This window comes from Centruroides sculpturatus, unplaced genomic scaffold, assembly GCF_000671375.1.
Source record: "Centruroides sculpturatus isolate CEXI.00-Female unplaced genomic scaffold, Cexi_2.0 scaffold57, whole genome shotgun sequence".
Classification (NCBI taxonomy): domain Eukaryota; kingdom Metazoa; phylum Arthropoda; class Arachnida; order Scorpiones; family Buthidae; genus Centruroides; species Centruroides sculpturatus.
Window position 1 is genome coordinate 566,886 of NW_019384382.1, and position 27,799 is coordinate 594,684.

Below are 27,799 nucleotides of genomic sequence, written 5' to 3' on the forward strand. Positions count from 1 at the left end.
AGGTACCGTAAGTCTAATACAGTACTGTAATTTTATACATTTCTTGTGAAAGAAACATTTTTTATTCAATGGCCATAAAAATTATTTATATTAATGATGTCTCCAAAGTTCAACGAAGTTTTCGCAGAAAAATAACTTATCAGAAAACGCGGCCGTTGTTTGGTGCGCTGCTCCGTGACGAAAACAAGCTTAAGTAATGGCATCGTCGAATGGTGCACACTCGGTAAGTTATCCTACAATTTTTCGTTTATAGCATAGTTTATACGGATTATTCCCAAAAAATTATACGTGTTTTGGAAATGTTGAATCTAATTAGTCTAGGAATCGATTAATTTTATGGAAGAAAACCTTTCAAACAGCCGTAGTCCGTAAACTTCACACGTGTCGGGCTGTGATTGGCAAGGTCTCCTAAAACATCAATTTCATAAAAAACGGAACATATCTACCGTCTTATAGGGGGTCGACTGTACCTGAAATAGCTGAAGAACAGTTGGAGTTTATCTCTGGTAAAGGAACTCGTGAACAAATCTTGAACACTCAAAAACTCATTGAAAAATCCTATGAATTTAATGTCAAAGCTTACCTTTGTTTTGTAGACTATACCAAAGCCTTTGATTGTGTAAAATGGCACAAATTGTGGCCTAGAACATGGAAGTCCCATGCCATCTTATTTCGATGATCAGAAATTTATATGAGAATAACTCTGCAAGAGTAAGAGTTAACAAAACTATGTCTAATACATTTACATCTGAAGCTGGTGTAAGACAGGGATGTATTCTTTAATGTTTATTCTGAAATAATCATGAGAAGGGTATTAGATAACTGGGATGGAGGCATTTCCATCGAGGGCTGTAAAGTTAACAACCTGAGATATGCTGACGATACACTTATAGCATCCAATGAATCAGAACTTGAATATATTATGAAATGTCTTGAAACTGAAAGCAGGGAATATGGATTGCTGATTAATGGAAGTAAAACGAAAGTTATGATAATTGATTGTTTCTTGACAGACTAAGGAAATTGCAGGCTATAAGGTGGTGAATGAATTTGTTTACCTTTGATCACTTCTTACAAATAAAGGAGGATGCGATAATGAAATTAAATGCAGAATTTGCCTTGCTCACAATGCAACCTCTAAATTATTTAGAATTTGGAAAGGTTATGCAATGACTATTTTTAATAAACTAAAACTCATAAGAATGCTTATTTTTCCATTTGCCACTTATGCCTCAGACACCTGGACAATAAATGCCACTTCTTGGAAGAAACTTGGAAGATTCCATATTTCAAAGGAATCATCCTTTGAAATATGGACGTATAGAAGAATGCTGAGAATCTCTTGGACAAAGTACCAAACAAATTGCTCCATCCTAAATTAACTGAAGATCACAACATGCCTTACTTACACATGCCACTAAAATATACCAATCCTACTTTTGCTTCTTGGGACATATTTCCAGATGCAAAAATGGATTTGAGAAACAAATCCTAGAAGGGAAGATCAATGGCAAATGCCCTAGAGCAGTCCAACTCGCAGCCCGCGGGCCGCATGCGGCCCAAGGCAAGTTCCAATGCAGCCCAATAAACGTGTAAACAAAACCGACAAAATGTTAATTTTTTTATTATCTATTTCAACGGCATAAACTCAAAAAAGAAGTTTCACAAAGCCGTAAACTTTTATTCGTATTTTATTCTTGAGTGGAAAGGAAATATTTTCAAATACAGTGGTGCCTCGTATAACGTATGCCTCGAATAATGGACGCTGCGAATAACGAACTTTCTGTTTGGCCGTTATGTGACTTGAGCAACGGACTGGCTGCAGACAACGGACTTTCCATTCGGCAGTTACGTGAGGCGACCAATGGACTTTTCTACGAACAATTGCGAATGATGTTTCCACTCTTTTGCCGTTGCCAATGACAATCTGCTATTTTTATAATATATTAGTATTATTAGAATATATTATCAGTATATCTGAAGTACAGAGCTCCCGTTGGGATTAGGCTTGCTCCCTTGTTTATTACGTACAGTACATCACCTCAGTGCAAGGTATTTACATTTATTCTACTGTTGTGCAAATCATGGCTTCTAAAAAAACAGAAAAGTGATTTCAATTGAAACAATGCAAGAAATCATCAGAAGTGAAAGTTGACAAAAACTTCCTTGTCGAATAGGGAGAGGTTCAAGAGTTTACCAACCCTCATTATCCAAACAGAGCTCAGGCCAACAGTGTCAATGATCTCTACAATGACATCCTTGCCCGTTATTTCTGACAGGTGTTGAAGAAGAGCGAGAAACAGACCATCTTGGACATGTTTTTCAAGAAGCCAGCAGAGAAAAAACAAAGGATGGAACAAGAGGAGTTGACCCTGCAAGCTCCTGTAGCCTCTCCTGAATCTGAATCCGATTAAAAAACAATAAAAAAAAAAGACCCGCTGCAATGTGTGAAAAGTCTGTATCTGTATGAATGTGTAAAGAAAGTGTTTTTCCACCTCCTCCTCACAACATCTGACTATCTGGTATAATTGGTGACTGCTCCATTTTCATTTTTTTAATGATAAAGTACGGTTGTTGTATGCTGCGGAACGAATTATATGTTTTAACATGTATTTCTATGGGAAAATGCATTTCGTATAACGGACTTTTCACTTAACGGACGTGCACCTGGAACGGATTAAGTACGTTATACGAGGCACCACTGTACTTGGAAATGTGTGAATGAGGAAGGATTACTAAATAAAGCTGGAGTTGTGACTCAAAGGATTATAGACCCAAATTTGGGAAAAGGAAGGAAAGATGAGAAAAACAAAAGATGTAGTAGTGAGAAAGATTAAATAGATCTTCTGTCAAGTAAATACGGACCCGTAATTTTTCAACCTTTTTCACTTCTTTATCTTTTGTCCTTTGTCTCTTTTTCCTGCACTTGGGTCTATAATCCTTTGATTCACAACTACAACTTTATTTAGTATTTTTTCCAATGTTGCAAGATTTGGCTACATTGTGCCAAATGTGGCTACTTTTTTTTGTTTGACGTAAAAAATATCATTTGGCACTTTGGCTACATTTGGGCTACATATTATTTATATTAGTTGAATATAAATGCACTTTAAAATGATATTTCGTTGCTTTTTATTAATTAGAGACAAATAAAACAAATATTTGTGTTTTTCAAATAAATTTTTGTCTCCTTTATAATAAATGAATTTATCTATTTCTAAGTAAAAATTGAAAGTGTCTGTAGAAGTAATTTTTAAAATATCCTTTTTCTTGATAAAGTTTTAATACTTTTTATTATAATCTAGACATGTTAATCCTTAAATATACTTGTATATTGAACCACAAGTATATATTATATATACAGTACTTGTGGCCAGTGGCGTAGCTTGGGTGTCAGCCGCCCGGGGTGGAGGAAAATTTCACTGCCTCCTTATTTAGGTATCTCAATTTAAAAGACTAAAATTCAGTTTCGTCACAGAATAAGTAATGAAAAATTCCGTGCTTGCGTTGCCACCTTCTTAAAATCGCCGACCTGGACGGCAGGTGAGGTTTGTTCGAACAGAAGTTCCTGACATATGAGTATATCATTTTGCAATGCAAAGAATAGTTTGCAGTGCATGCCGGTTCTAAATCTGTTACAGTTAGCGACTAGGGAGACTTGGATAGGAGTAATGCAAGTGACCTAGCTCTATTGGATATTGGAGGTGTATATGATTACAAGTGAATCGCACAATCAAAGAAAAAAAAAACAAAAAACAAAAATAAAAAAAGGTCAACAGGTTGCGCACGATATCCCCGGACGGCGAGTCGATTCGCGACTATCCGGATGGATGGTAACACTATTGCCATGCTCATTTCAATCAGTCCGAGTCGTAGATGGACGAAAATATGAAATAAAATGGTTCAAATTTTTACAAGATATTATTATTATTTATTGTGAAATTTTGCCGCCCCCTACGCTACGCTACTGCTGATGGCCCAAAACTCCTTGACTTCTTCCAATGCGGCCCAGAAAAACAAAAAGGTTGGACACCCCTGCCCTAGAGGCAGATGTCGGATTAGATGGACAAACCAAGTAATGATGATTACAGGACCATCCACATGTATGAAGCCATCCACATGGCACAACATCAGAAACAGTGAAAAGATATAATTAAAGCCGTCAATTCGTAATATCACCACATCCTTTGAAGAGCATAGGACTGACAAGAATGTAATATTATATTACAGTAGAGCATCGATTATCCGACTCAATTAGGGACTGGGGTTGGTCGGATAACTGAAAAAACAGATAACCGAAAAGTATGAAAAAATACATTATTAATAGACTATAGTATACTAGTAGCTTGGAATGCCTCCTAGTGGGCGTTCTTTACGAATTCCCATGAGCCACGGTTCCTTTGACTTTTTTGTTCCTATCAATATGCTCTACAGCTCTGTTAAAGTCCCAGTCGCATCATACGGATCTATATTTCTATCTATTAAACATTCTATAAAACTTTAAAATAGTTTAACTTGTTTATTTATCTTTGGTTGTAAACCTCAATTTTAAATGTATTCGCCATTTTTTCAACAAATTTCCCGTGAGTCAATACGCGACGTTCACTGACTTGTGAGTCATGGGATGTTGTAAACGTGCAGCGCAAGGTTAATCAAGGCATATAATAAGGAAGGCAAGGCAAGGCATATAATAATTATTTATACCATTCCATGGTATAAGTAATAAATTCATTTCAATAATAAATCCCTATTACAAATAAAAATAATTTATTGTTAATTTAAAATCATTGCAAGGGCACCTGTAATGCCCGTTTTTGGCATACCGTTACGTGGACGGGTGGACGGACACGTGTTCAATGGGTTATACAGATAGATTAGTATATCCCATGCAATATCGCTATTAACCTACATTGCGTTGAATTTTCATCGATGTTAAGCCTAGCAAAAATTATTTTAAAATAATAATCGTCGCTATTGTATCATTAAACATGATACAATAGCAACTTTAAATTAAGCTTAATTAAGCTAATAAATTAAGCTTAAAACTGCATGAAAATAAATATTTTCAATGCAGTGAATTTGATTTTCTCTGCAGTTTTTCAAAATGAGAACAATGAAATGAGTAATCACATGTGAACAATGAGAAATATCACTAACAGAAGTTAGTCATTGATAACAGCAAATTATTACTGTATTATTATTACTATTATTTATTTATTTTTTTGCTTGCTTTATCCATTCATTTATTGAAAAATCCTTTAAAATTACTTTAAAAATTTTAAGAATGTCATTAAAAATATATTTTTTTTATAATTGCCATATTAAAAATTTTTTTCTTATCTCTAGAAATTTGTTACTTCATTTACTGACAAATATTTTTTGCTGGTGGAAAAATTTTTGATTTGCAAAACAAAAATTTTCTAGATAGGACATAAGTCATTCTCAATGCAATATTTGTTCCTCTTCCTGCTTTTAGCCTGCAATTTGCTTTCTGTGTGAGAGTGAATTGCTGGCTGAATAATTTTTACCTGTGATCATAGGCAGTTATTTTTTCACATGTATAAGGCAGCAGTTTTTTGCTGAATTTTCACACATAATTGCTGTTCCTCAAATTTGAAGATTCCAAGAAAGCCTGTAATTGTCTTCTCTGCATGGTCAAATTTCAACATCATACATTTGTTTATTTTTGAGATATTGTTTTGTTTACAGAACAATGCTCTTGACCATATTCATGTTGTGATAGTGTGAGCTAATATGAAATTAATTTGTCTGGAAATAAATGATGGGAGAAATGAGATGTTTCTCAGGAGAACCAGAAAAAGGCTTTTCTGTATGTTTTGAACACAAAATAAAGCCATGAAAACATATTAATTGTTGAAGGTTGACCTTCAACAATTTAAATGCCCTAGGCTTTCTTATGAAGGTCAAAACAACTTTCAGGCTACCATGTCATGACATCATTTTCAATGTCATCAGGTCAACAAAAATAACATCAGAATGGAAAATCATCACTTTATGTATGCAATCATGTGACAAATGAAAAAGAAAAATGTTATGCATTTGCTTGCATAAGGCAGGGATTTTCCACAGTGTGTTTTGAGGGCCTGTAATAAGTGAAAAAAAATTTTTGACTGAAATTTTCACAGTTATCCTCATGCTACATGCTATCTATCATGAAAGAACAGCTAAGTCAGCCAGTCTGGTGAATCTTGATTTATTTTGACATTTATTATCATATTATTAAACAAAAGACAGTCTGCCCAAAAAGGGGCCACCATTTATTTTTTGTGTTCCAGAATTCACATTCACGGCGACAGACCTTCCTTTATAGGCTACATGCCGCCAGAATTTAAAAAAATTGTCCTTTAAAAACTGTCCTTTAAAACAATTGCATCCAATTAAAAAATTTTTTTTAAAAAGGAACTGGTGTTATACAGACGTCTTGCTTTCCATTCATCCTATGGGGTGTTTCTGCTTTTATCTACTGGAACAAGTGCTGGAAAATGCAGATTTCGGAAACTTCCCCCTGGTGACGATACATTCCAATTTTTCCTTTTGTAAATTTTTCATCCAATGGAGATTATTATTATTAAACAAAAGACAGTCTGCCCAATTTATTATCATATTGTTATGGTGTTTATGGATATATCTTAGTTAATACTGGTGCCTAGTCCTATGGAAAAAATTGTTAGTGTTTAGTATAGTTGCTTTATATAATGTGATGTGCATGCTGTGTTGTATTATACTTAAAATCTAATATTTCTAGACTTAAGTGCAGTGGTATGACATCTATGCAGAAAAGAGCTACAGGTGTGACAAGCATCTTATTCATTCTCTATATACTTTGTTTTAAAAGCAAATTCTAAATATTTACTGATATTTTTGTTGTCTTTTGTATGATGTGGAATTTTTAACAACTACATCTATAATCTATGTGATTTTGTTTTATTTGTCAATGAATGTGATATCTGATCTGTTGTGATGGATTATTTTGTCTGTAAATATCTTAAGCCATAATCACAATCTAAACATAGGGTTGATTGCATAGACAGGTTCTAGACATAGCTAGTTTAAAATTTGTTAAAATCATGAATCACAAAAAATGTATTGCAAGAACAACATTTGTCAATGATTGCAATTTAGATAACAATTAGAAACTTGTTTTTAAAGCAGCTTTCTAGATCTGCCCAGTGGCAGGTTTAACAAATAAAGGATAAAGAATCTTCACACACCGGATTAATGTAAAATAATCTCTTAACAAACTTTAACCGATGGGAAATATGAATAATTGTCCACACAAACATTTTCAGATCCCTCCTGGGTCTTTTTCAAGCTACAATTTGTCCATAAAGATTCATTAGAATGAAGACCATCAGTTTTTGAAACAAAATTTCAAATTGCAAAATTCAAAAACAAGGTATTTAGAATGATATTTCAAATTGTGAAATTCGAAACCAAGGTGAATCACGTGCATTCTAGGATTCGTAATCAAAAGTCATTATACTGTATAAAGTCCAGTTTCTTACAACGGCATTTTATGCATTTTTTTAAAAAATAAATAAAAATAAAAGATTATCAGTTGGTTGGAGAGATGAATGTTTTAATACCCTAATTATTATAAGTATTTATTAGTGTGAATCCTCTTTCTGGAATAGGGCCTGCCATGCTAGAGACAAGGTAATTTCATCCCTTGAATGGGTGTGGATGTGTTGTAGATTTTGCATATTTCCATTTGTTCCAACCACCCAAGGGGTCCACGTACGATGTGGTAATAAGGAGTTTGGCATTTGCAAAATTTGCGGAGATCTCCGGGCCCAAGCATATAAAGATAATGATGTAGAACCCCTATTGTGTAGGATGTCCCATTGGTGCTCCGTCCAACCGCACGTTTAGTGGCACCAATGTAGACTAATTCCCTGTCACATCTATGGTCCGTGAGGGGGACAGTGTACACTCTGGTAGCTTATCTTCATTAGGTTTGTTTTTTTCATTGCACAGAAGCCGAAACATAGAAGGGCATCTTCTGAATGCTAAGCATAATCCTTGTTGTCTAGCAATTTTTTGATACAAGGAAGTCAAGAATGGGTTGTAGGTGACTGGGATGATGCGTTGGTCTTGTTCCACGTTATCCTTAGTATGTGGAGGAGGAGGTGGGAGGGTGATGTTGAATTGTTGTGATAATTTTTGTATGATGATGTTGAATCCATGTTGTCAGGTAATCTTATGTAGATACTTCAATTCTTGATCTAAAGCCTCCTGTGTAGAGCAGTGGGTGTGGGCCCTTTTAGCAAGGTCTCTAAACACTGCTAATTTATATCTGAATGGGTCACAGGAGTCTGCCAGAATATACGTTGGGAAGTGACATATCTTGCGGTAAGTAGATGTGTATATGGTAGCTCCTCCAAATGCAATGTTTAAGTCCAAAAAATTGACCGATGAATCACTATGCTGTTCAAGCTCTATGACAAGGACATACAGATTGTCGTTCATCCGATTCACAAAGAGTTGATGTCTGGGTCGTGTCTCCATAGAATAATGATGTCATCAATATATTGCTTGTACAATATGATGTTGTGGCTGAATTCGGAATTATTTTTTCTTCCAGCTGTCTGATTACTAATTCACATAGGTCACCCGAGACCGCACTTCCCATGGGTACGCCTCTGCCTGAGTATACATGGTTCCTCCAAACTGAAATATTGAGCTGTAACATATCAGGTGTGATAATTCTAGAATTTGTTGGTGTAACTCCTGATCATGGACATTTCGGAATAGAAAATCTTGGAGTGCACAAAAACGGAGGTAATTCAATGGATGAGCATAAAGAGCAGAAATCCATGACAGAGATGTAAGCCGGGTGTTCTGTGTGTTTGAGGAATACTATTAATTCCGCCAAATTGGAGATGGAGTATTGGTAATCTTGTAACTGTGGAGAGATGAAGTCATGCAAGGATGCTTCTAATTTGTGAGTGGGAGCCGTGGCCTTATCAACCACAGGTCTCAATTTGTGGCCCTGCTTATGGGTCTTTGCAAATGTGAATAGTTTGGGCATATCCAGGGCATCCATGACAATATCCTGCATTCCAAGTGTAGAAGCCAGTTTTGAGTTAGGAAAGTGTTTAACTCTGGTGTGTAGTTTCTTGATTTCGTTGTTCTGTTGTATGACACATCTGGTAGCATTAATATACTTGTACATCTCCTTTTCATTAAGACCAACATTTTGGTCTTATCAGCCTTGATCAACTTTATATTATTATTGCAGAACCATTTAATTGTGTGTGAAAGGTCCTCTTTGAAGCGATACACTTGTGCAGCATTCTTTTCGTTTTTAAGTTTGCAAGTGGCCATCCACCTGTAATACTCCTTTTGTATGTTTGACATGCCTTGTATCAGTTGTTCCAGGTCAGGAATGCATGTTTTTAGGGTCTCTCTTTTGGTAGGAGTGGGGACATAAGCTGAGCCAAATTTTAGGATCCTTTATACATAATTAGGGATCTGTATATTATCCCATACGATGAAGGGACAATTATGCTGTGTAATTTGAAATATCATTCTAAATACTTTGTTTTTCGAATTTTGCAATTTGAAATTTCATTCCAAAGACTGCTGGTCTTCATTCTAATGAATCTTTAAGAGATTATTTTTGAAATAAAGGATAGATATACAGCCAGAAAAAGCACAACAAAAGTCTATACATATGATTTTTTGGACACCCAGACCTTTTTTTGCTTGAGGTAATTTGAAGAAATACACACAAAAAAGTAGTTTTATGTATATGTATGTATTATACATATCTATCTATCTATATACAGTGGAATCTCCTTAGTTGATGATAATTATTGCATCATATATCTTAACTTTCAAAGTTCTTTGAAGTGATATCATCATTATTTACAATAGATAGGGATAATTATTGGAAATTTATTAGCTTTCAAGATAGATGTTTGAGTAGGAATGCAATAATCTCAATTATAGCATGAATTGAAGATACAGCAAATGAATAGGACAAAACTAAAAAGTGAGGAATGCAATACGTCTTTTGTGGTTTCTGAAAAATCATGAATGTAGAAGAATATTGTATGTCTCAGCATGCATATTTTTATAAAGACACTCTTAATGACTTTTAGAGAAGAAAAAAGCAGTTTGATGAGCTCATAAATGAAATTTAAAATTGATCTGTAATCTTTCCTATTGTATAACTTGCACCAACTTTCTGAAAAATCTTTAAATTGCAGATAGTCTTCAGATTATCCATATGAAATTACAACGATAGTTATCTAGAATTGATTTTATATATATATAATCAGTATATATAAAAAGTTGGTGCAAGTTATACAATAGAAAAGATTACAGATCAATTTTAAATTTCATTTATGAGCTCATCAAACTGCTTTTTTCTTCTCTAAAAGTCACTAAAAGTGTCTTTATAAAAATATGCATGCTGAGACATACAATATTCTTCTACATTCATGATTACATTCATTCATATATATATATTTTTGAAGCAAAAGCTAAAAATAATAATGTTCGTAATGGTTTATGATTAATTGTAATTTGTTTATTAAATGTAATCTAAAATTTACATTAGGGATTTCATTGTTGTATATTCTGTTTTTTCTTTTCTTTTTAATACAGATCAGAAAAATTAGATACTCATTCAACCACAATATCAAATTCTGAGAATGTTTCCTTATCCATACTTCAAAAGAGACCAAAAAGTACATGTAATGAGATTAATGATGATAGTGAACAAAATGATTCAGTCAATAATTGGTTCAAAAAAAGAAAATATTCTGAAATAGATTCAGAATTTTTAACAGATAAAGAAAGAAGTCTAAGAGTATTAATGGATACTTTTCCATATGCAGATATTATGGTAAGTTAATTATAAAGATTTGAGTGAAAAAGTATAATTTTATAAACACTAATTTTTTTTAATTTTTCAACAGGAAATGCAAGATATTCTTGTATCATGTCAATGGGATATTGAAAAGGCAACTGCACGCATTAAACCAAATACAGAACAGGATACATTAAATCAAATGAAAAAGAAATTAACAAATACACAACATTCAGTACCAACTGATAATGTAAAAAAATCAAATATACATGCACCCATTATAAAAGACTCGGAAGATGAAAGTGATGATGGATGGTTATCAAAAACAACTGCAATGAGAACATATGGAAGAAATTCTACAAAAAAAAATTACAGCAACGCAAAACCAGTTATTTCTGATGAAAGTGATGTTGAAAAGAAGTCTGAGGATAATAAAAATACATCAGTTTCAGATAATAGCTGGTTTAATCAAAATTGTGAAACATTTGATGATTTGTTTCAGTTAAAGGTTGAACCAGAAAATAATTCAGAATCTGTGAATAATATCGTAAAAAAAAAGAAGAAAATTATTCCGATGAGAGAGTCAAGTGATGATGATGACACTCCACATGTTAGAACACCTCTCAAAAAACCTATGCATTTACAAAAGAGAAAAAAAATTAAAAAAATAAGAGCTGATAGTGATGACGACGACATAGGAGATTATCAGCAAGAAAATGTTTACGATAGTGATAATAGTGATGACAATGACGATGTATTGACTCCAGCCAGAGCTTCAGTTCTAAACTTTTTTCAAGAAGCAACAAGTGAGGAATTAATAAGTGTTCCTGGTTGTAGCAAAAAGAAAGTTGACATTATTGTGGGCCTTCGACCATTTAGTGGATGGATGGATTTGGTAAACAATTACAGAAATAATTTTAAAAATTATAGATTGTTTTAAATTAATTATTTCATAATTTTATTTCAAATTCATTTATGATATTATCATTTGAAAAAATAATTTTACTTTTATTTTAAATTTCCTATAGGTTAATAAATTTGAGAGTAATAAATATATAACTCCTGATTTACTTAATGGAGCCAGAACACTGATAAACACTAGGGAAGCAGTAATAAAATTGATGCAACGATGTCAACGTATCTCCGAAGAATCTGGAAAAATGATTGAATATTTAATGGAAGGAAGGGGGGATGAAATTGAAGGTTATATCTCACAACAGCCTTCATTATTAAACAATAGGTAAAAATAGTTAATAATGATATATCTTTTAAAGTTATTTTATATTCAATTTAGCATTTTATAAAATGATATTACAGATTACACTTAGCACCATATCAACTCTTGGGATTGAATTGGTTAGTTTTAATGCACAAAAAGCATATAAATGGAATCTTAGCTGATGAAATGGGCTTAGGAAAGACAATCCAAGCTATTGCTTTTCTAGCACAAATTAAAGAAAAGGGAGAAGAAGGACCATTTCTTATCATTGTTCCTTCATCTACAATAGGTAAATTTTTTATTTTTTAGTTTAGTTTGTAACTTTTAATCTACAAAATACATTTTAAAAATTATTATTATAGATAACTGGTTAAGAGAATTACGTTTATGGTTACCATCTGCAAGTGTTTTATGTTATCGAGGACCTCAAGACGAAAGAAGACTTCTAAGACATCAGATCCTCAATGATGAAGTGGATGATTTTGATGTTTTGGTCACAACGTAAGTAATTCAGATAATAAAAATGTAATATTTAGTTTTAAAAACAAAGAAGAAATTAAATTATATACATACTAAACTATGTGCCACTATTTTAGGGATAAATTCCAGAATCAAAAATAAGTTTAAAATCTCCTTTAAACATTTTACAAAATCTACTTAATTTTTGGCATATGTCTTGCCAAAAGAAGGCTACTTTTTTAAAATTAATTATTTTTGTGTTTGGAAGAACTTATCAGTGTGAGCAGTTATTTACAATTATATTATGAAAGGAAATAATCTGTCAGATCAAAAATTACCGACATTCACCTTGGACCAGTTTTGAAAGTAACCACTGCAAATAAGATTTCCTCAGGGAAGAAAATATAGTAGCAGAGAAGAGATGCCAAGTGTCAGGAAGAAAACATTAATTTTATTGTTGCTTTTTTTTTTTCAGTTCACATAAACTTAAACCTTTGTTTATTTGGCCGTGTTAGCCTTTGAGTTTGACATGCTTGCTGTGTTCTAATTGTAGTGGTCAAACTATCCAATAGAATATGGAAATTCTGTTTTGTTTATCCAATTACTGTTTAGAAAACATTATGCAAAGTTGTAATTATGTTTATTTTTAGTTTTGATTTTGTTAGAAAAACTATAGAAAGTAATGCCATTGTCTGTAAACAAAACCAATTGTTAAGCTAGGCTACCACTTTAAATGTGTATGATTATTTTTAGGTATCTAAATTCACTTTATGGGATAAAAAGTATATTGAGTTAATAGCTTATGATATAATAATTGTTGTCCTAATGTGTCTTAACTGTCAAAGATCTTTGAAATTATGCTATTATGTAGATACGGGATAATTATTGAAATATATTGGCTTTCAAGACATAGGTTCAAATATTAGTGTGAGATCTGACCTCAGAGGAAGGCCAAAATTGTTCATTTTTCCCCCTAAATTTTCAACGTATGTGAAATAAATTTGTCGCCTCCTCGTTAAAATAACATTGCCGGAAAAAAGAATCAAATATCGATAGAAACATATAACTTTCCTCATTAATATAAACATTCAACCCTCGAACAATGACATTCCTCTGCTGCAAGACGAAAAGTTTATAGTTAAAGTCCGAATTCATGATTTTGTTTTGGTCAGGGAACAACTTTAGCCTCCACACCTGCAGGACCAACTCTACCTCTCACAATAGGGGATCACCTGACTAATTTCCCCAGCCCGAAGCTATAAAAGCGACTTCTTTCCCCCTCCTCAGGGGAGTCTCTCATCTATGGCTGGTCAAAAAGGTTTAAGTCTCGGAGGATTTTAACTTTGTGCGTTGATCGGAAGAATAAGGGCATCAACCTAACGTCTACGTTAAAAATATACTAGAGATATGGAGCATAAAATGTAAACTCTCTCTCCACGAGTTAGGAGCTAGCGAACTAACTTCATTTCTCCAGATGTTAGATTTTGTAGTCATTATTTTTTTCGTTAATCTAATAAATCGTTGTTTCTATTGTTAAATGGTGTCATTTACTCGCATATTGCCTATGCCTCGTTGACGACCCCTCTCACCTCTTCCGCTCGACCTGACAAAAAGAATCCTGACCCTTCGGGACTGCATTCGAAAAGTAGCCATCTTGACAAGTGAGCAGGTTTAATGACCTGTAGCCGAAAAGGGAGAGTCGACGGTTCCTGACCTCCCCGGCAGTTCACATTAGTGTCTGATATTGTTTGTTAAAGCATGGATTGAACAAACATAAAGAAAATGAATGTGAGAGAACTAAGGCACAGATGTACAGTACATATAAGCATCTATCTTTGATGCTTTTGGGATAAATCTTGATGGCAGAAGAATATGCCAGCAGTGTACATAAGGTCTTTCACATTTTGTAAAGATGTTCTTGGTGACTTTAGATAAAGAAAAAATAGTTTGATAAGTTCATAACAACAATTTAAAGTCAGCATATAACCAATTGTATTGCATAATTTGCACTCACTTTCAAATTGTGTTTTAAACACAAATAGTCCATGCACAAAATTATAGAAAATAGATTTTTCTATTTTACAATTAAAATATTATTATTATTATTATTATTTACAGATATGCTTTAGTTACTAGTAGTGCTGAAGATAGAAGCCTCTTTAAACATCTTGATTTTCATTATGTGATATTTGATGAAGCTCATATGTTAAAAAATATGAGAACACAACGATATCAAAACCTTATGAGAATTAGAGTAAGAAATATTTTCAATGAGCTAATTTTTAAACTTTTACTTAAAATTTTTATGACTACAATTTTTTTTTTTTAAGGCAAAGCGTCGCCTTCTCTTAACAGGCACACCACTTCAAAATAATTTATCTGAACTTATGTCTCTACTTATTTTTGTAATGCCCGATATGTTTTTAGGAAAAATTGATCAAGTAAAACAAGTATTTTCTACAGCCTGTGTGAGTTTGAAATTATTTATATAATTATTTTCTCATTATAATTAATGTAGTTTAATTTTTATAATTTTATTTAGAATGATTTATAAAATGATAATCTTTTATGGTATTTTATGTCTTATTAATTATATGTTAAATATTTTTATAACTTTAATATATATATTACAAAATGGACTCAAATATATGTAATCATATTCAATAATTTTCTATTGATTAACTAGAAAACTGAAGATAATAGAAGTAATTTTGAACGTGAAAGAATTGAACAAGCTAAAAGGATAATGAAACCTTTTGTATTAAGAAGATTAAAATGTGATGTAAGTTTATCTAATTCAGTTAATTTGCTAAAATACAGTCAATAACAGTAACACTAAATAATAATTAATTTGCAAATCACATGCAATAGCAGAAATTTTCTGCACTTAATTTTTTGCAGGCATTTTTCACCAAACTGACTTGTTTAGCTGTGCTTCCATGCTTTCCATGTTATCCTCATTATACATGCTATCTACCTGTGCAAAATTTCAGTCAAAAAATTTTTCCCCTTATCACAGGCCATCAAAAAACTGCTGCAGAAAATTACTGCCTTATGCATGCAGTCATACAATTTTTCTTTATTGTTGCATGATTGCCAGCATATAGCAGCAATTTTCCATTCTGACATAATGCCATGGCAGTCTGCAAGTCACTATGATCTTGAGCATTTGTCTTCATAAGATAGTATGGTGCACTATGACTTTCAACAATTTAAATTTTAAATGTTTTTGTGTCAAAAAATACAAAATTATTTTCTGGTCCTTCTGAGAAACATCTCAGCTATCCCATCGTTTATTTTTAGCTGAACTTGTCTCAAATTACTTCACATTATTGCAATGGGAGCATGGTCAAGGACATTGTTCTGTAAACAAAACAATATATTGAAAATTAAACAAAATAGGACATTGAAATTTGGCTTGTTCATTGGCATGTGAAAACACATTAAAGGAGTTTTCAGAATCATCAAATTCAAGGAGCAATAATTGTGCATGAAAACTCAGCACAAAATCACACCTCTCGCTGTTTTTTTTAATTCTGTTATTTGTTAACACATTTGCGTGTTAACAAATAAAAATAAGCACATATGATCTCAGATTAAATATATAGTAGTCCAGAAAAGATTGCTTGGCTCTCACTCCTAAAATTTCTTTCAAAAAATTTAAGAGATGTGCATGTATATGTTAGTATACCTTTTGTAATTTGAAACTAAAACATATAATGTTTTGAAAAAAATTTTGAAGCAGTGGATGTATGATTAGTGAGAGAGCTGTTACTCACTGTATTTTTTTCTTAAGAATATAAGTACATTTTTTCACATATTTCAAAAGATATATGATACTTTTCCAATGAAAAAATACTTTTATAAGTTAAATTAGCCAAGTTATCCAATTATAAATGTGTGAAACAAATGTATTAATTTGTAAATTCTTTGTGTCCTTGTGTAAGCTATTTTCATGTCCTTCTTTTGTGCTATTTCTTTATATAGGGAATGTAGGTTCTTGTTATACTCAATGACTGTGTTTTTCGCATTAGGGTCCCAATCAGGAATCTTGTTGGACTCCTGGTCTGTGGAGGTGTGACGCCCACTTTGTAGTCTATGGAGGTTCTGAGAGCATTACTCAATAGGAAGGTTATCCCTATTGAGGAATGCTAAAGACACACCTGATAGTTTGAGGGCACCAGGAATGTATAGTGTCCCAATTAGGGACCATAGGTTCCAGAAAAATTTAGTATACATTAGTTCGACCAAGAAGTCCATACAATAAAAGGATTAAGAAACACATATGACAGCACCAAAAAAAAAAAAAAGAAGATACAACACAACCACGGCAATATATGCCACCAACCCTGATGTAATGGCTGACTTGGACAACACCAGCATAATTAAGAAATCCTTCCAGATAGACCACATCAGGGCCTTAGAAACACTCAAAATTTATAAGGCAAGTTAATTGGGGAATTGTGTAAACTACAAGGAAAGTAATGTGATATCATACACATGGAGATATGCCTGTAAAGACCATATGCATCAATAATTATATTTTATTCCCTTATGGGTTTCTCACACTATTAAAACACAGTCTCGGGGTACATTCTTTCAAATCTTTATTATCAATTCATTACTGGTTCAAGCAATTTTCATTCAAAAACGTTCAAGATTCTTGTCATTCCACATTTGGAACAATTGTGAACCTGAAGCAAATTCTGGAGGAAGAATTGAAAATGTTCATTCATCTATTTTATTTGATCTGAACCAGAAATCTAAAGGCTTAGAGGTGATACTTATTTGTACTGGTATTTTCTCTAGAAAGTGGTTTTAAAAATATTGTTTTAATTTTCAACTGATTTCATTTTAGTTAATTTTTATTTTAATTTTAGTTTCAGTTTTCGTATAAAGGCCAGAATTTTAATTATTTTTTGTTTACTTTATTTCATATTAATTTTATTTGTTTTTATACTACCTGTCAGTACTACACANAATTTAAAGTAAATGTTAATTGCTCTCACTATCACTATTATATTATAAAAACAATTCATCAGTTGCACTATCACAGCTGATTTTGTAACTAGTGTTGGCATCATTTTCTCAAAGCCATCCATTGCATTTGTAATTTTTAAAGGAATGAATTATTATTTCACTGGGAACTTTCCCAGGTGTTCCTGCTTTTTTAAATTAAAAAAAAAATTTTAATTATAAGTGAATTACCATTGAACTATCCAGGATTGATTCTGGATTTCCCAATCATTTTCCATTCTTAAGCTTGATGTTTATTAATTAATGACTGTACCATGCTTGTAATGTAAATTATTAATTTTTTGCTAAATTAAAATAAACTTTAGAACATATTCAAAAGAATTGGAATTGAGAGTTTTTAGCAGAATTGAAATCAAGAATAATTTTCATATGGCTCCTTCACTAGTAGAAACATGCATTATTGTTCATGTCACAAGCCTGAGCAGTGACTCCCCACCAAGTAAAAAAGTCACTGACTAACTATACATATTCAGGAATCAGAGTTGCCAATTTTCAGGCGTCAATTTCTTTGTCCTCCCAAACATCAAGTAATTTTGAATAGCTTGTTTTAAAAAAATTGTTTTCTTAGGTAATGGTCAAACTTTCAATACTTTCTATAAAGCAATTGCTGAAATATAGGCAATTGGAAAGTGCAAAAATTGCCAAAAAGGCAGTATTTTTCTTCTTTTTCTTCATCAGGCACTGTAGATGTTCATACAGAAAATACTACTGGTACTAAATTTTTAAACTTAACCTTTCTTGTTATCAGTGAGGTGCTGGCAAAACTTCCATATTGTGAGGTCAAAGTTCATGGGGGTTTCCATAGAGCTAATTCAGTTTTACAGTAGTTTTAATTTAATGCTTATAAAGATAAAATTGCAATGAAACAAATGAATTTTATTGAAAACGTTACTCAGAATGACAAGAGTTCAAATTTATGCCAATTAAAACTTTTTATAACAATTTTTCTAAACAGCATATCGAAAGTGTCAGTTGGCAGCGCAGTCACTGAGCACTGACCAAATCATACATCATTCTCTTATGTCTTGATGTAATTATACAGAATTATTAAACAAACACAATTGATATTCAAATAAAAACATCTGAAATGTAAAAAATTATGCCAAGTAAAACTTTTTTAGGCATTTTTCTTTGGTAAAGATAAGCTTGATGCTTCCAAGTGGTACCTACAAGATTTTTACCTGTATTATTGTTCTCTATATTTTGCCTTTAAGCACCAAGTGTAACTTTACTAAAGAAAAACTGTTAAGAAAAATTTTGACTGTTGTCTAAATTGTCATAAATTTTTACTTGTCATAAGTTTTTTGCATCTCAGATGTTTTTGTTTGAATACAGGTAACTAGAAGAAATTACAGTGAAAATAAAAAATAATTAATCAATTGCAGTTGCATATACCAGTTCCTATTTTTTTACTGAAAGGTTTCTCACTTTTTGATCACATTTTACTCACTATTTCTTCCAAAAACTCACTTTTCTCACTAGTTTTGACTTACATGTGCGCTAAGAGCCCTGTAATTTACATACAGTAATACTGTAATGTACAGTAAATGTAATAATCCCCCTCTCTAAAGTCAAATATGAAACAAGTTTTACAAACAAACTGGGTAGTAAAGGAAACTACCATTGCATGAAAGATTAAAATTTTTTAAATGGAAAAAAAATTTTCGATTATTTTTGACTTTATATCTTAAAAATTCAGCTGATATGTAGGACTATATAAAGACACAGTTAATTTTATAAAATTATTTCATTAAGAGAAAAACTTACAAGGAAAGGTTTGAAATTACCAATGTCACATTTTAATGAGATGTCATTTTATAGAGATTGCCTCCCTGATAACCTTTTTCTGCAAAATTCTTTGTTTGCATAAAAAAGTAAAAAAAATTTAACTTTATTTAAATGTCTTAATTAAAATAAATACTAATAAGACGCAGCAATGGCTGAGTCATGTAGTTCGTTAATTCTGCATTTTGATTTGTGGAAGATTGCACTTTCAAGATTGAAAATTTTTTCTTTTTTTTTTAACTATCATATTTATTTGATTCTAAGCTACATCTCAATTCTCAATAGATTTGTGTTTAAAGTAAAAAAATACTAGTAGTAAGATTTATTTACAAAGTTCAAAAAATGAGTAGTAACAAGAAGTGAAAAATTAATTTTTTTAAAATATAATAGATATGTAATTTAAAGTAAATGTTAATTGCTCTCACTATCACTATTATATTATAAAAACAATTCATCAGTTGCACTATCACAGCTGATTTTGTAACTAGTGTTGGCATCATTTTCTCAAAGCCATCCATTGCATTTGTAATTTTTAAAGGAATGAATTATTATTTCACTGGGAACTTTCCCAGGTGACAGATACTCATTCTGCAATTTTTTAATCTCAATATTTTTATGAATATATTTATATATACATATATTTCTCTTTTATAAAACTGAACTTATAACAGCTCAGTAAAGTATCATCTCATTGCCTTTAGTTATAAAATTATTTTAAATATTTAATTTCTAAATAGGTACTAAAACAACTTCCTGCAAAACATGATGAGGTTAAATTATGTCCAATGGCAGAGGCACAATACAAAGAATATACCAACTTAGTTGCAGAATTATCCAGTAAAGTAAGTATTTTAAAGATTTGATCATATACAAAAGAAAAAATGATATATATCACTTGCTCTGCTTTGTTATCAGGTTAAGAAAAGTACAGAAGAGAAAGTACACACAAATGGTATAGGAATGATGATGGAATTAAGGAAATTAGCTAATCATCCTTTATTAATTAGGAGGTTGTACACGGAAGATAAACTTCAGCAAATGGCCAAATTAATGCTAAAGGTAGTAATATTAGACAATTAAAATTAATATTAACCACTCAGCAGTGAGGGATGTATATATATCAAATTCTTTGGGGGTATTGCCAAAAACTACTGCGAAAAAAATTCACATAAAAAATGAATTGTGTAACAATAAAAAAAGACTTTTCTTTACTAGACATAACTGTTTACAAAATATTTTTCCAAAACAGTAATGAGAAAAAAATGCATGAAAAAATACTTTAAAAATTTCCCAGGTATATTCTCCACTACTTTGGGATAGCACCATACCTGACTATCCATCCCACTGCTGAAAGGTTACATTTTTAAATTTTATAATAATAATATATTTTTTTGTAGGAACCAACTCATTGTGATGCAAATCCTGAACTAATTTTAGAAGATATGCTTCCTATGTCTGATTTTCAATTACACAAGCTCTGCCATCAATATAAAGTAAATATTATTAGTTTGATTTTAGTTTAAAAATTATTAATGATATAATGATACATTATTAATTACAGTTTGCATTAAGGTTTTATCAATCTAATAGCATATCCTATATTGCACATCCTAATAAAAGGATGTATATAGCACAGATTATATCCTACTGGATTATTTTTTTAATAAAACAAATTTAAGTTCATAAAATATAAACATTATTTCTCAAGCTTATAATTAAACATATGATTTTTAAAAAAATATACACTGTTGGACAAGCAAAATGCAACACTGTGAAAGAAGCTTCCATTGTTTCAATATCTATAGTCCATTGTGTTGTATTGCTTGGCCAGCAGAGTATATTTTTTTAATAAAGAGGAATAAAATAAAATCAAACAAAATTAAATTATCAACACTGAAGCAATTATCTTTTCTTATATTTGAATCAGTCTTTGTTAATTTATTATTTGTATCACAGATGATTTTGTTATCTATATTAGATAATAATACAATGCCAAACATTTTTTGAATTCATTTTATTTTAGTTTATAATAATGTAAATTTGAATTAAAGACCCCTTTTTCAATTTGCAGATTCAGTCTGATTGTTATACATAACAATAAAACAGAATCTATTGAATTGAAATATAAAATAATTTTCGAATAAAAATTAGTTTATATTTTACTTAAATGCATTCGATATATGTAAATAAAATTCATTACTTAACAAATTTTGCTAAAAATGCATGAAGTTTCTAAATTGTCAATTAGATTTTCATTTTACATAACTGAATTAGATATATGCATATTAGATAGAGTCCCAAGTCCAAATATTCTATTAACTCAAGAAAAAATTTGATTAATTGAAAAATTGGAAGTAATTCTATTAGATATGAAGATGCAAGAACAGTAACAAATAAATTTTGTTTGGTTTATTTGTCATCCAGATTAATTTAAAATAATTTTTTATCTGTAATATTGATATTTAGAATTTTACAAGATGGAGTCAAGGATTTCTTGTTCCAATGTTTTTACAAATAAGTAAATTGATTTTGTAGTTGGTATCAATAGCATTTTACAATCTCTAGTCTTGTATCTGAAATCTTTGATACCAGATAGACTTTGAATTTTGGGATGGCACAAATTAATATTATTAATAATTAATAAATTAACTGGTATATTTACCATAAAAAATCCACCTTTAATTTTCCAACATTTGTTTTCTGTGTAATCCTTTTAAATGATCATCTTCAGACTCATTAAATATGAAATTATAACACCATAATAAACAATCATTGTCAAACAAATTTAGCAGAACAAGTTTAAATAAATACAGAAGCTTTTAACTTGTTTAAAATTATTTAAACTTATCACTTTGCAAATTATTTTTCACCTCCAAATGAACATGTTTAAAAATAGTAATATAACTTGATTTCTTTAAATGTACAGTATATAAACATTTAACTATTTGTAAAATCATGTAACTTGTTTATGTATGTAGTGTTCTCCAGGTGTTTGATAGAGACAATATTAAATGGTTTCATTATGTTTTTGCACTTATTTTGAACAATGTTACAAGTAAAAACATGCAACTTAGTATGTTTTTCTTGATTGATTGGTCTATAAATTATAAATTACAATAAACAACTATAATATTAAAATGTTTGTCATATGTATAGAGTTTTATGCCATCAGAATGGAATAAAGACAAGTTTTTTTTTTCTTTTTTTAATATTACTTGCTGAGAACTTCTTCCATGCTCTTTAAAATGGATTTTTGGAAATGTATAAAAGTCTATTCTTTAAAGTGAATGCAGTGAACACTTTATTACAGTTATTTTATTGCTAATAAGGATAGTTTATTTCTATTTTCTTCACTTTTATAACAATTTAAAAGGGATTTTTTGGACAAATAAATCGAAATATTATGTCCTTCGAATTAGATGTTCACCTGAGTTCAAGAATTACTCAGAAGACAATTAATTCTCAGATATTTTATTTAAATGCATTTTGGATTGGAAATCTTGCCAATTACTCATCAATAAAAGGTACAATGTGTAACAGAGATTACATTGATATTTCTGACTCTTTGAAATATCAGTGTGACAAGGTGTCAGGTATTAGCTCACATTTATTCAGACTTTTACATTTTATACTATTTTATCTTTTTAATAATAATTGACATTTAAAGATACCTGTTTAGATTTTTATTTATGAAAAATTATATGTAATAATCTGTTTTGTATGCATTATATGCTGCAAGATGACAAAATTATACAATTAAAAAAATACTTATAAAAATGATTTTTTAGTTGATAATTAATGATTTATTGAATTATTTCAGACTGTTTCATCATTTAAATTAAGTCCTGAAACAATAGTGAGTTCTGGTAAATTTCAAATGTTAGATAGCTTTATACCTGAGCTAAAACAAAATGTAAGTTGAATACATTAATAATCAGATTTAATAAATTTTTTCAAAGTAAAAATTAATATAACAAAATTAAATATTCCAGGGTGATAGAATTTTATTATTTAGCCAGTTCACAATAATGTTAGACATCTTAGAAGAATACATGAATATCAGAAATTACAGGTTTCTACGAATGGATGGCTCAATACCTGTTGCAGATAGGTAAGTGCTGTAACTCAGATGCCAAATTTATACATTTAACTTGATAAAAAGTTTAATTAAATTTTAAGTATGAACAATTATGCATATTATTTGTATTGTTCAAATTATTCTTTGTTATTGCTGAATTTTTTATTGTAAAAGACTACCAACACAACATCTCAACTATCACTTCACCAATAAATGCTTTTTGTGAATATTTAAAATTGCTAAGAATCTGTTATTTCTAATTCACTCATTTAATTACACCAAATAATTGTAAATTCAGCAATAAGGGAATCTATAATGTAATCTTATTAACTAATTAAGTAATTTGATAGCATTTGCAATTGAGAATGTTCTATTTATAAGCATTGTTTATATGAAAAGTATTTTTATATTTTGTTGGATTATGTTTTGAATCATCATTTTAAATGTATGTTTAGCTCTTGGTTTAATGTTGTATATTTTAATTGTACTTCATCTAAGACAGGAGTGAATCATGTTGCTCAAACGTCTAATAATAATGAATAATAATGAGAAAAATAGCTTTTTATTCCCATTGTTTATATCCTAATAAGCATAACATTATCAAAAAATAAACAATATTTATTATTATATAGAAATAGAATTTGTATCATAAAAATAAACAATTATTATTTATAGTTTCTCTCTCTTATATTTTTACTAGTAGCCTGCGACGCCCCCTAGTGGGCGTTATTTACAAATTTCCATGAGGCACGGTTCCTTTGACTTGTTTGTTCCTATCAATATGCCGTACAGCTCTGTTAAAGTCCCAATTGTAAGATTTACCCTCCGAATGAAGAGGTGAGCTGTACCCTCCGAATGAAGAGGTGAGCTGTAGCCCCTGTGCGAACGATAAAGTCAAAGGAACCATACCCCTACTCGCGACCCTTTGTGAGATATAAGCCCCTAAAATAATAAATTCCTATTACAAATATACTGAATTATTTATATTGTTATATTGACCAAATAATAATTTATAGGCCAATGAATAATAATAATTTATATTGTTAATTTAAATAATAATTAAAATTGTTAATTTGAATGTTTGAAATATGACACACGATAGGGGTGCCTCTAGTGTCCGTTATCAAACGGTTACGCGGACAGACACCCGTTGAACGGTTACACGGACAGACACCCGTTATATATATAGATAAATAAAGTGCATTATTTACTATTTGTGATATTAGAATGAATATATATTATTTTTTAATTTTTAAGTTAAAGATTTTTTAATCGGATAAAAATCAACAGACAGTTTTTATATTTTCGTTTATAAGATTTTTAACTTAACTCTTCTGAGGTTGAGAATTTAAAAAATTATTCTGAATGTTTTTGTTTTGAAATGATATAGAATCTGGCAACTGAAAGGACTGACAATATTGATTTGCTAGTATTGCTTCAACTTTTTTTGAAGGGGCAAAACTGCATGTTATTCTCAACACTATCTTAGATATCTGGGAGATAAAAATAACAGCATAATTTATTAGGATATTCTAAGTTTTTGGTTTTCTATCTGAAAATGAATTGATGTGGCTTTATTATTTGTGGTGATTAAATTGTGAAGAACAAAACTTGTATAGAGAGTTAAAATGAGCTCATTATGTATTAAATATCTGAGACTTATTTGACTGATATAATCTTTGTTATAATCTATACTAATATTATAAAGAGATAATGTTTGTAAGTAAGTAAGTTTGGATGTAACGGGTAATCTCCGAAACTACTCATCCAATTTCAAAAATTCTTTCACCAATATTTAGAATAGAACTTCAGGGTGGACATAGGCTATATATTATTCCGTTAAACATTCATATAAATTAAAAGATATAATCTAGGTTAAGGCTTTTAAATCCAACAGATGGCGCTACAAGTACGATGCCCTAAGTTTGCTTTTCTGTGAGGCATTACACTTTTCTGTGAAAATGAACTAAAGCAGATCATCTTCTATCTATCTATATAAATAAAAATGTAATGTTCATTTGTTCCTACCGATTCCTTTGACATTTTGACATAATGCTGCATTTGAATATGCACGTGTTTTTATATAATATACATGTCGAAATTCCCCCCACTGAAGGGAGGTGGTTAGGATTAAGGCTTACCGTAAAGAACTCTGCTTCTATTTATACTATTTTAGATGCGGGTTTTTGCATTTTTGATTGCGTTTTAATAGGGTACATCAAGAGAATGTACACTAAGAAGAAATTTTTCGAAAAATTTCCCCCATGGGGGAAATTATACATTTATAATAGATACATTTTGAGCCACAACAACGCGTGGCGGGGTCTGCTAGTCTAACTATATACAAAGAAATAATTTTTATTTATATTTATTGCAATCAGTTCTTTATGTGTGTGTAAGTGATAATTTACTGTATATATTACATAAATTGAGATGAAATTTTGCTTTGATCCATTGATCCATGTCGATTAATAATTACTATTTTTGCTATTTAGCCAAGAATTATATTCTCTTAGACTAAGAGACCTTTTTTTTTTCTTTTTAATCACAAGATGTGATGCATCATACATCATTCTTACATTGCAGAGATTGTTAAAAGTATTAATTCAAATTTTTCTTAAAATTTCACCAGTAGCTAATAAANAATTCCCCCCACTGAAGGGAGGTGGTTAGGATTAAGGCTTACCGTAAAGAACTCTGCTTCTATTTATACTATTTTAGATGCGGGTTTTTGCATTTTTGATTGCGTTTTAATAGGGTACATCAAGAGAATGTACACTAAGAAGAAATTTTTCGAAAAATTTCCCCCATGGGGGAAATTATACATTTATAATAGATACATTTTGAGCCACAACAACGCGTGGCGGGGTCTGCTAGTCTAACTATATACAAAGAAATAATTTTTATTTATATTTATTGCAATCAGTTCTTTATGTGTGTGTAAGTGATAATTTACTGTATATATTACATAAATTGAGATGAAATTTTGCTTTGATCCATTGATCCATGTCGATTAATAATTACTATTTTTGCTATTTAGCCAAGAATTATATTCTCTTAGACTAAGAGACCTTTTTTTTTTCTTTTTAATCACAAGATGTGATGCATCATACATCATTCTTACATTGCAGAGATTGTTAAAAGTATTAATTCAAATTTTTCTTAAAATTTATTATTAAAATTGATATATGTACTAACAATTATTTTTTCTAGGCAACCACTCATAGATGAATTTAATGAAACTCCAGAAATACTGGTGTTTCTATTGTCTACTCGAGCTGGAGGACTTGGCATCAATCTGACCGCTGCAAATGTCGTCGTAATTCACGACATAGATTTCAATCCATACAATGATAAACAGGCAGAAGACAGATGTCACAGAGTTGGACAGACCAGGTAAGTGAGAGATTAAGACTTTATTCGATTATAATAAATATCTGTACCAGTTCTTTTTTTATGTTAATATTTAAAGGAATATCCCTTACTTGTTCCATTTTGCATGATAAGAAAAAATGTCACTGATCTGAGAAATTCATAGTGTTTTAAAATTAACATTTATTTGAAGTCTTACAGATTCTAGTTTAAATTTTCATGTAATAAAGATTATTATTTTTTAAATGAAATCAATTTTAAAGCATAAGGAACAAAATATAAACAGAATTGCTAAAAATCAAGAAAATGTTTTAAGAAGTATGCAATGACAATGATTGTGTGCGAGAATTGAAATACAGTAGAGCGTCGTTTATCCGAAAGAATTACAGTTGGCAAATTTAAATTTTCGCTAGTGCTGTGGCATTGCAATCTTTGGCTATGCCTTGGGCTACTCAAATATTTTACGTTTTTGATACTAAATTAACTTCTGAAGTATAATTTTTTATTGTTTTTATATTTTTCAATATATTTATTTTGTTTGTACAAAGTAAAGAAATAATTTTTAACGATACAATAGCCATGATTATTATTTTAAAAAGTTTACGTTAGGCTTAACATTGACGAAAATTCAACGCAGAGCAACACGCAACGGAGAAAAATTTCAGGATGGGATAGTCAATGTATTTTTTCGTACATAATCAGTTATCCAAAAAGTAAGTTATCTGAACAACCCCAGTCCCCAATTGATTCGGATAAACGACGCTCTACTGTATGATCTTTGTTAGTTAATTTATTTGAACCCTGTTACATGCACTGTATAAGTTTCTTTTTGAACTAAATGGAATAAAGATTAAAAATATGCAAAATCATTATTTGTTGATAAATATAAAACTTTTTATATAATTCTGTATCTGNAAAAAAAATTTTCGATTATTTTTGACTTTATATCTTAAAAATTCAGCTGATATGTAGGACTATATAAAGACACAGTTAATTTTATAAAATTATT

At 30.6% G+C, this 27,799-nt stretch overlaps 1 protein-coding gene across 2 annotated transcripts in view; it reads left to right on the forward strand.

Moving 5' to 3' along the window:
- The window catches only part of LOC111617936 (SWI/SNF-related matrix-associated actin-dependent regulator of chromatin subfamily A containing DEAD/H box 1-like), a 57,627-nt gene that overhangs the window by 16,990 nt on the left and 12,838 nt on the right, over window positions 1–27,799 (forward strand). Inside the window, exons 4-17 of one of the 2 annotated variants that reach the window (XM_023359325.1) lie at window positions 10,636–10,876; window positions 10,950–11,735; window positions 11,869–12,080; window positions 12,158–12,348; window positions 12,422–12,560; window positions 14,637–14,772; window positions 14,849–14,986; window positions 15,205–15,300; window positions 20,078–20,182; window positions 20,256–20,399; window positions 20,738–20,833; window positions 23,161–23,253; window positions 23,333–23,451; window positions 26,632–26,814. In XM_023359325.1, the coding sequence (XP_023215093.1) occupies window positions 10,636–10,876; window positions 10,950–11,735; window positions 11,869–12,080; window positions 12,158–12,348; window positions 12,422–12,560; window positions 14,637–14,772; window positions 14,849–14,986; window positions 15,205–15,300; window positions 20,078–20,182; window positions 20,256–20,399; window positions 20,738–20,833; window positions 23,161–23,253; window positions 23,333–23,451; window positions 26,632–26,814 (2,679 nt within the window). Of the gene's footprint in view, window positions 1–10,635; window positions 10,877–10,949; window positions 11,736–11,868; window positions 12,081–12,157; window positions 12,349–12,421; window positions 12,561–14,636; window positions 14,773–14,848; window positions 14,987–15,204; window positions 15,301–20,077; window positions 20,183–20,255; window positions 20,400–20,737; window positions 20,834–23,160; window positions 23,254–23,332; window positions 23,452–26,631; window positions 27,196–27,799 lie in introns of those variants that run through there. The other variant, XM_023359324.1, reaches the window with a different exon arrangement.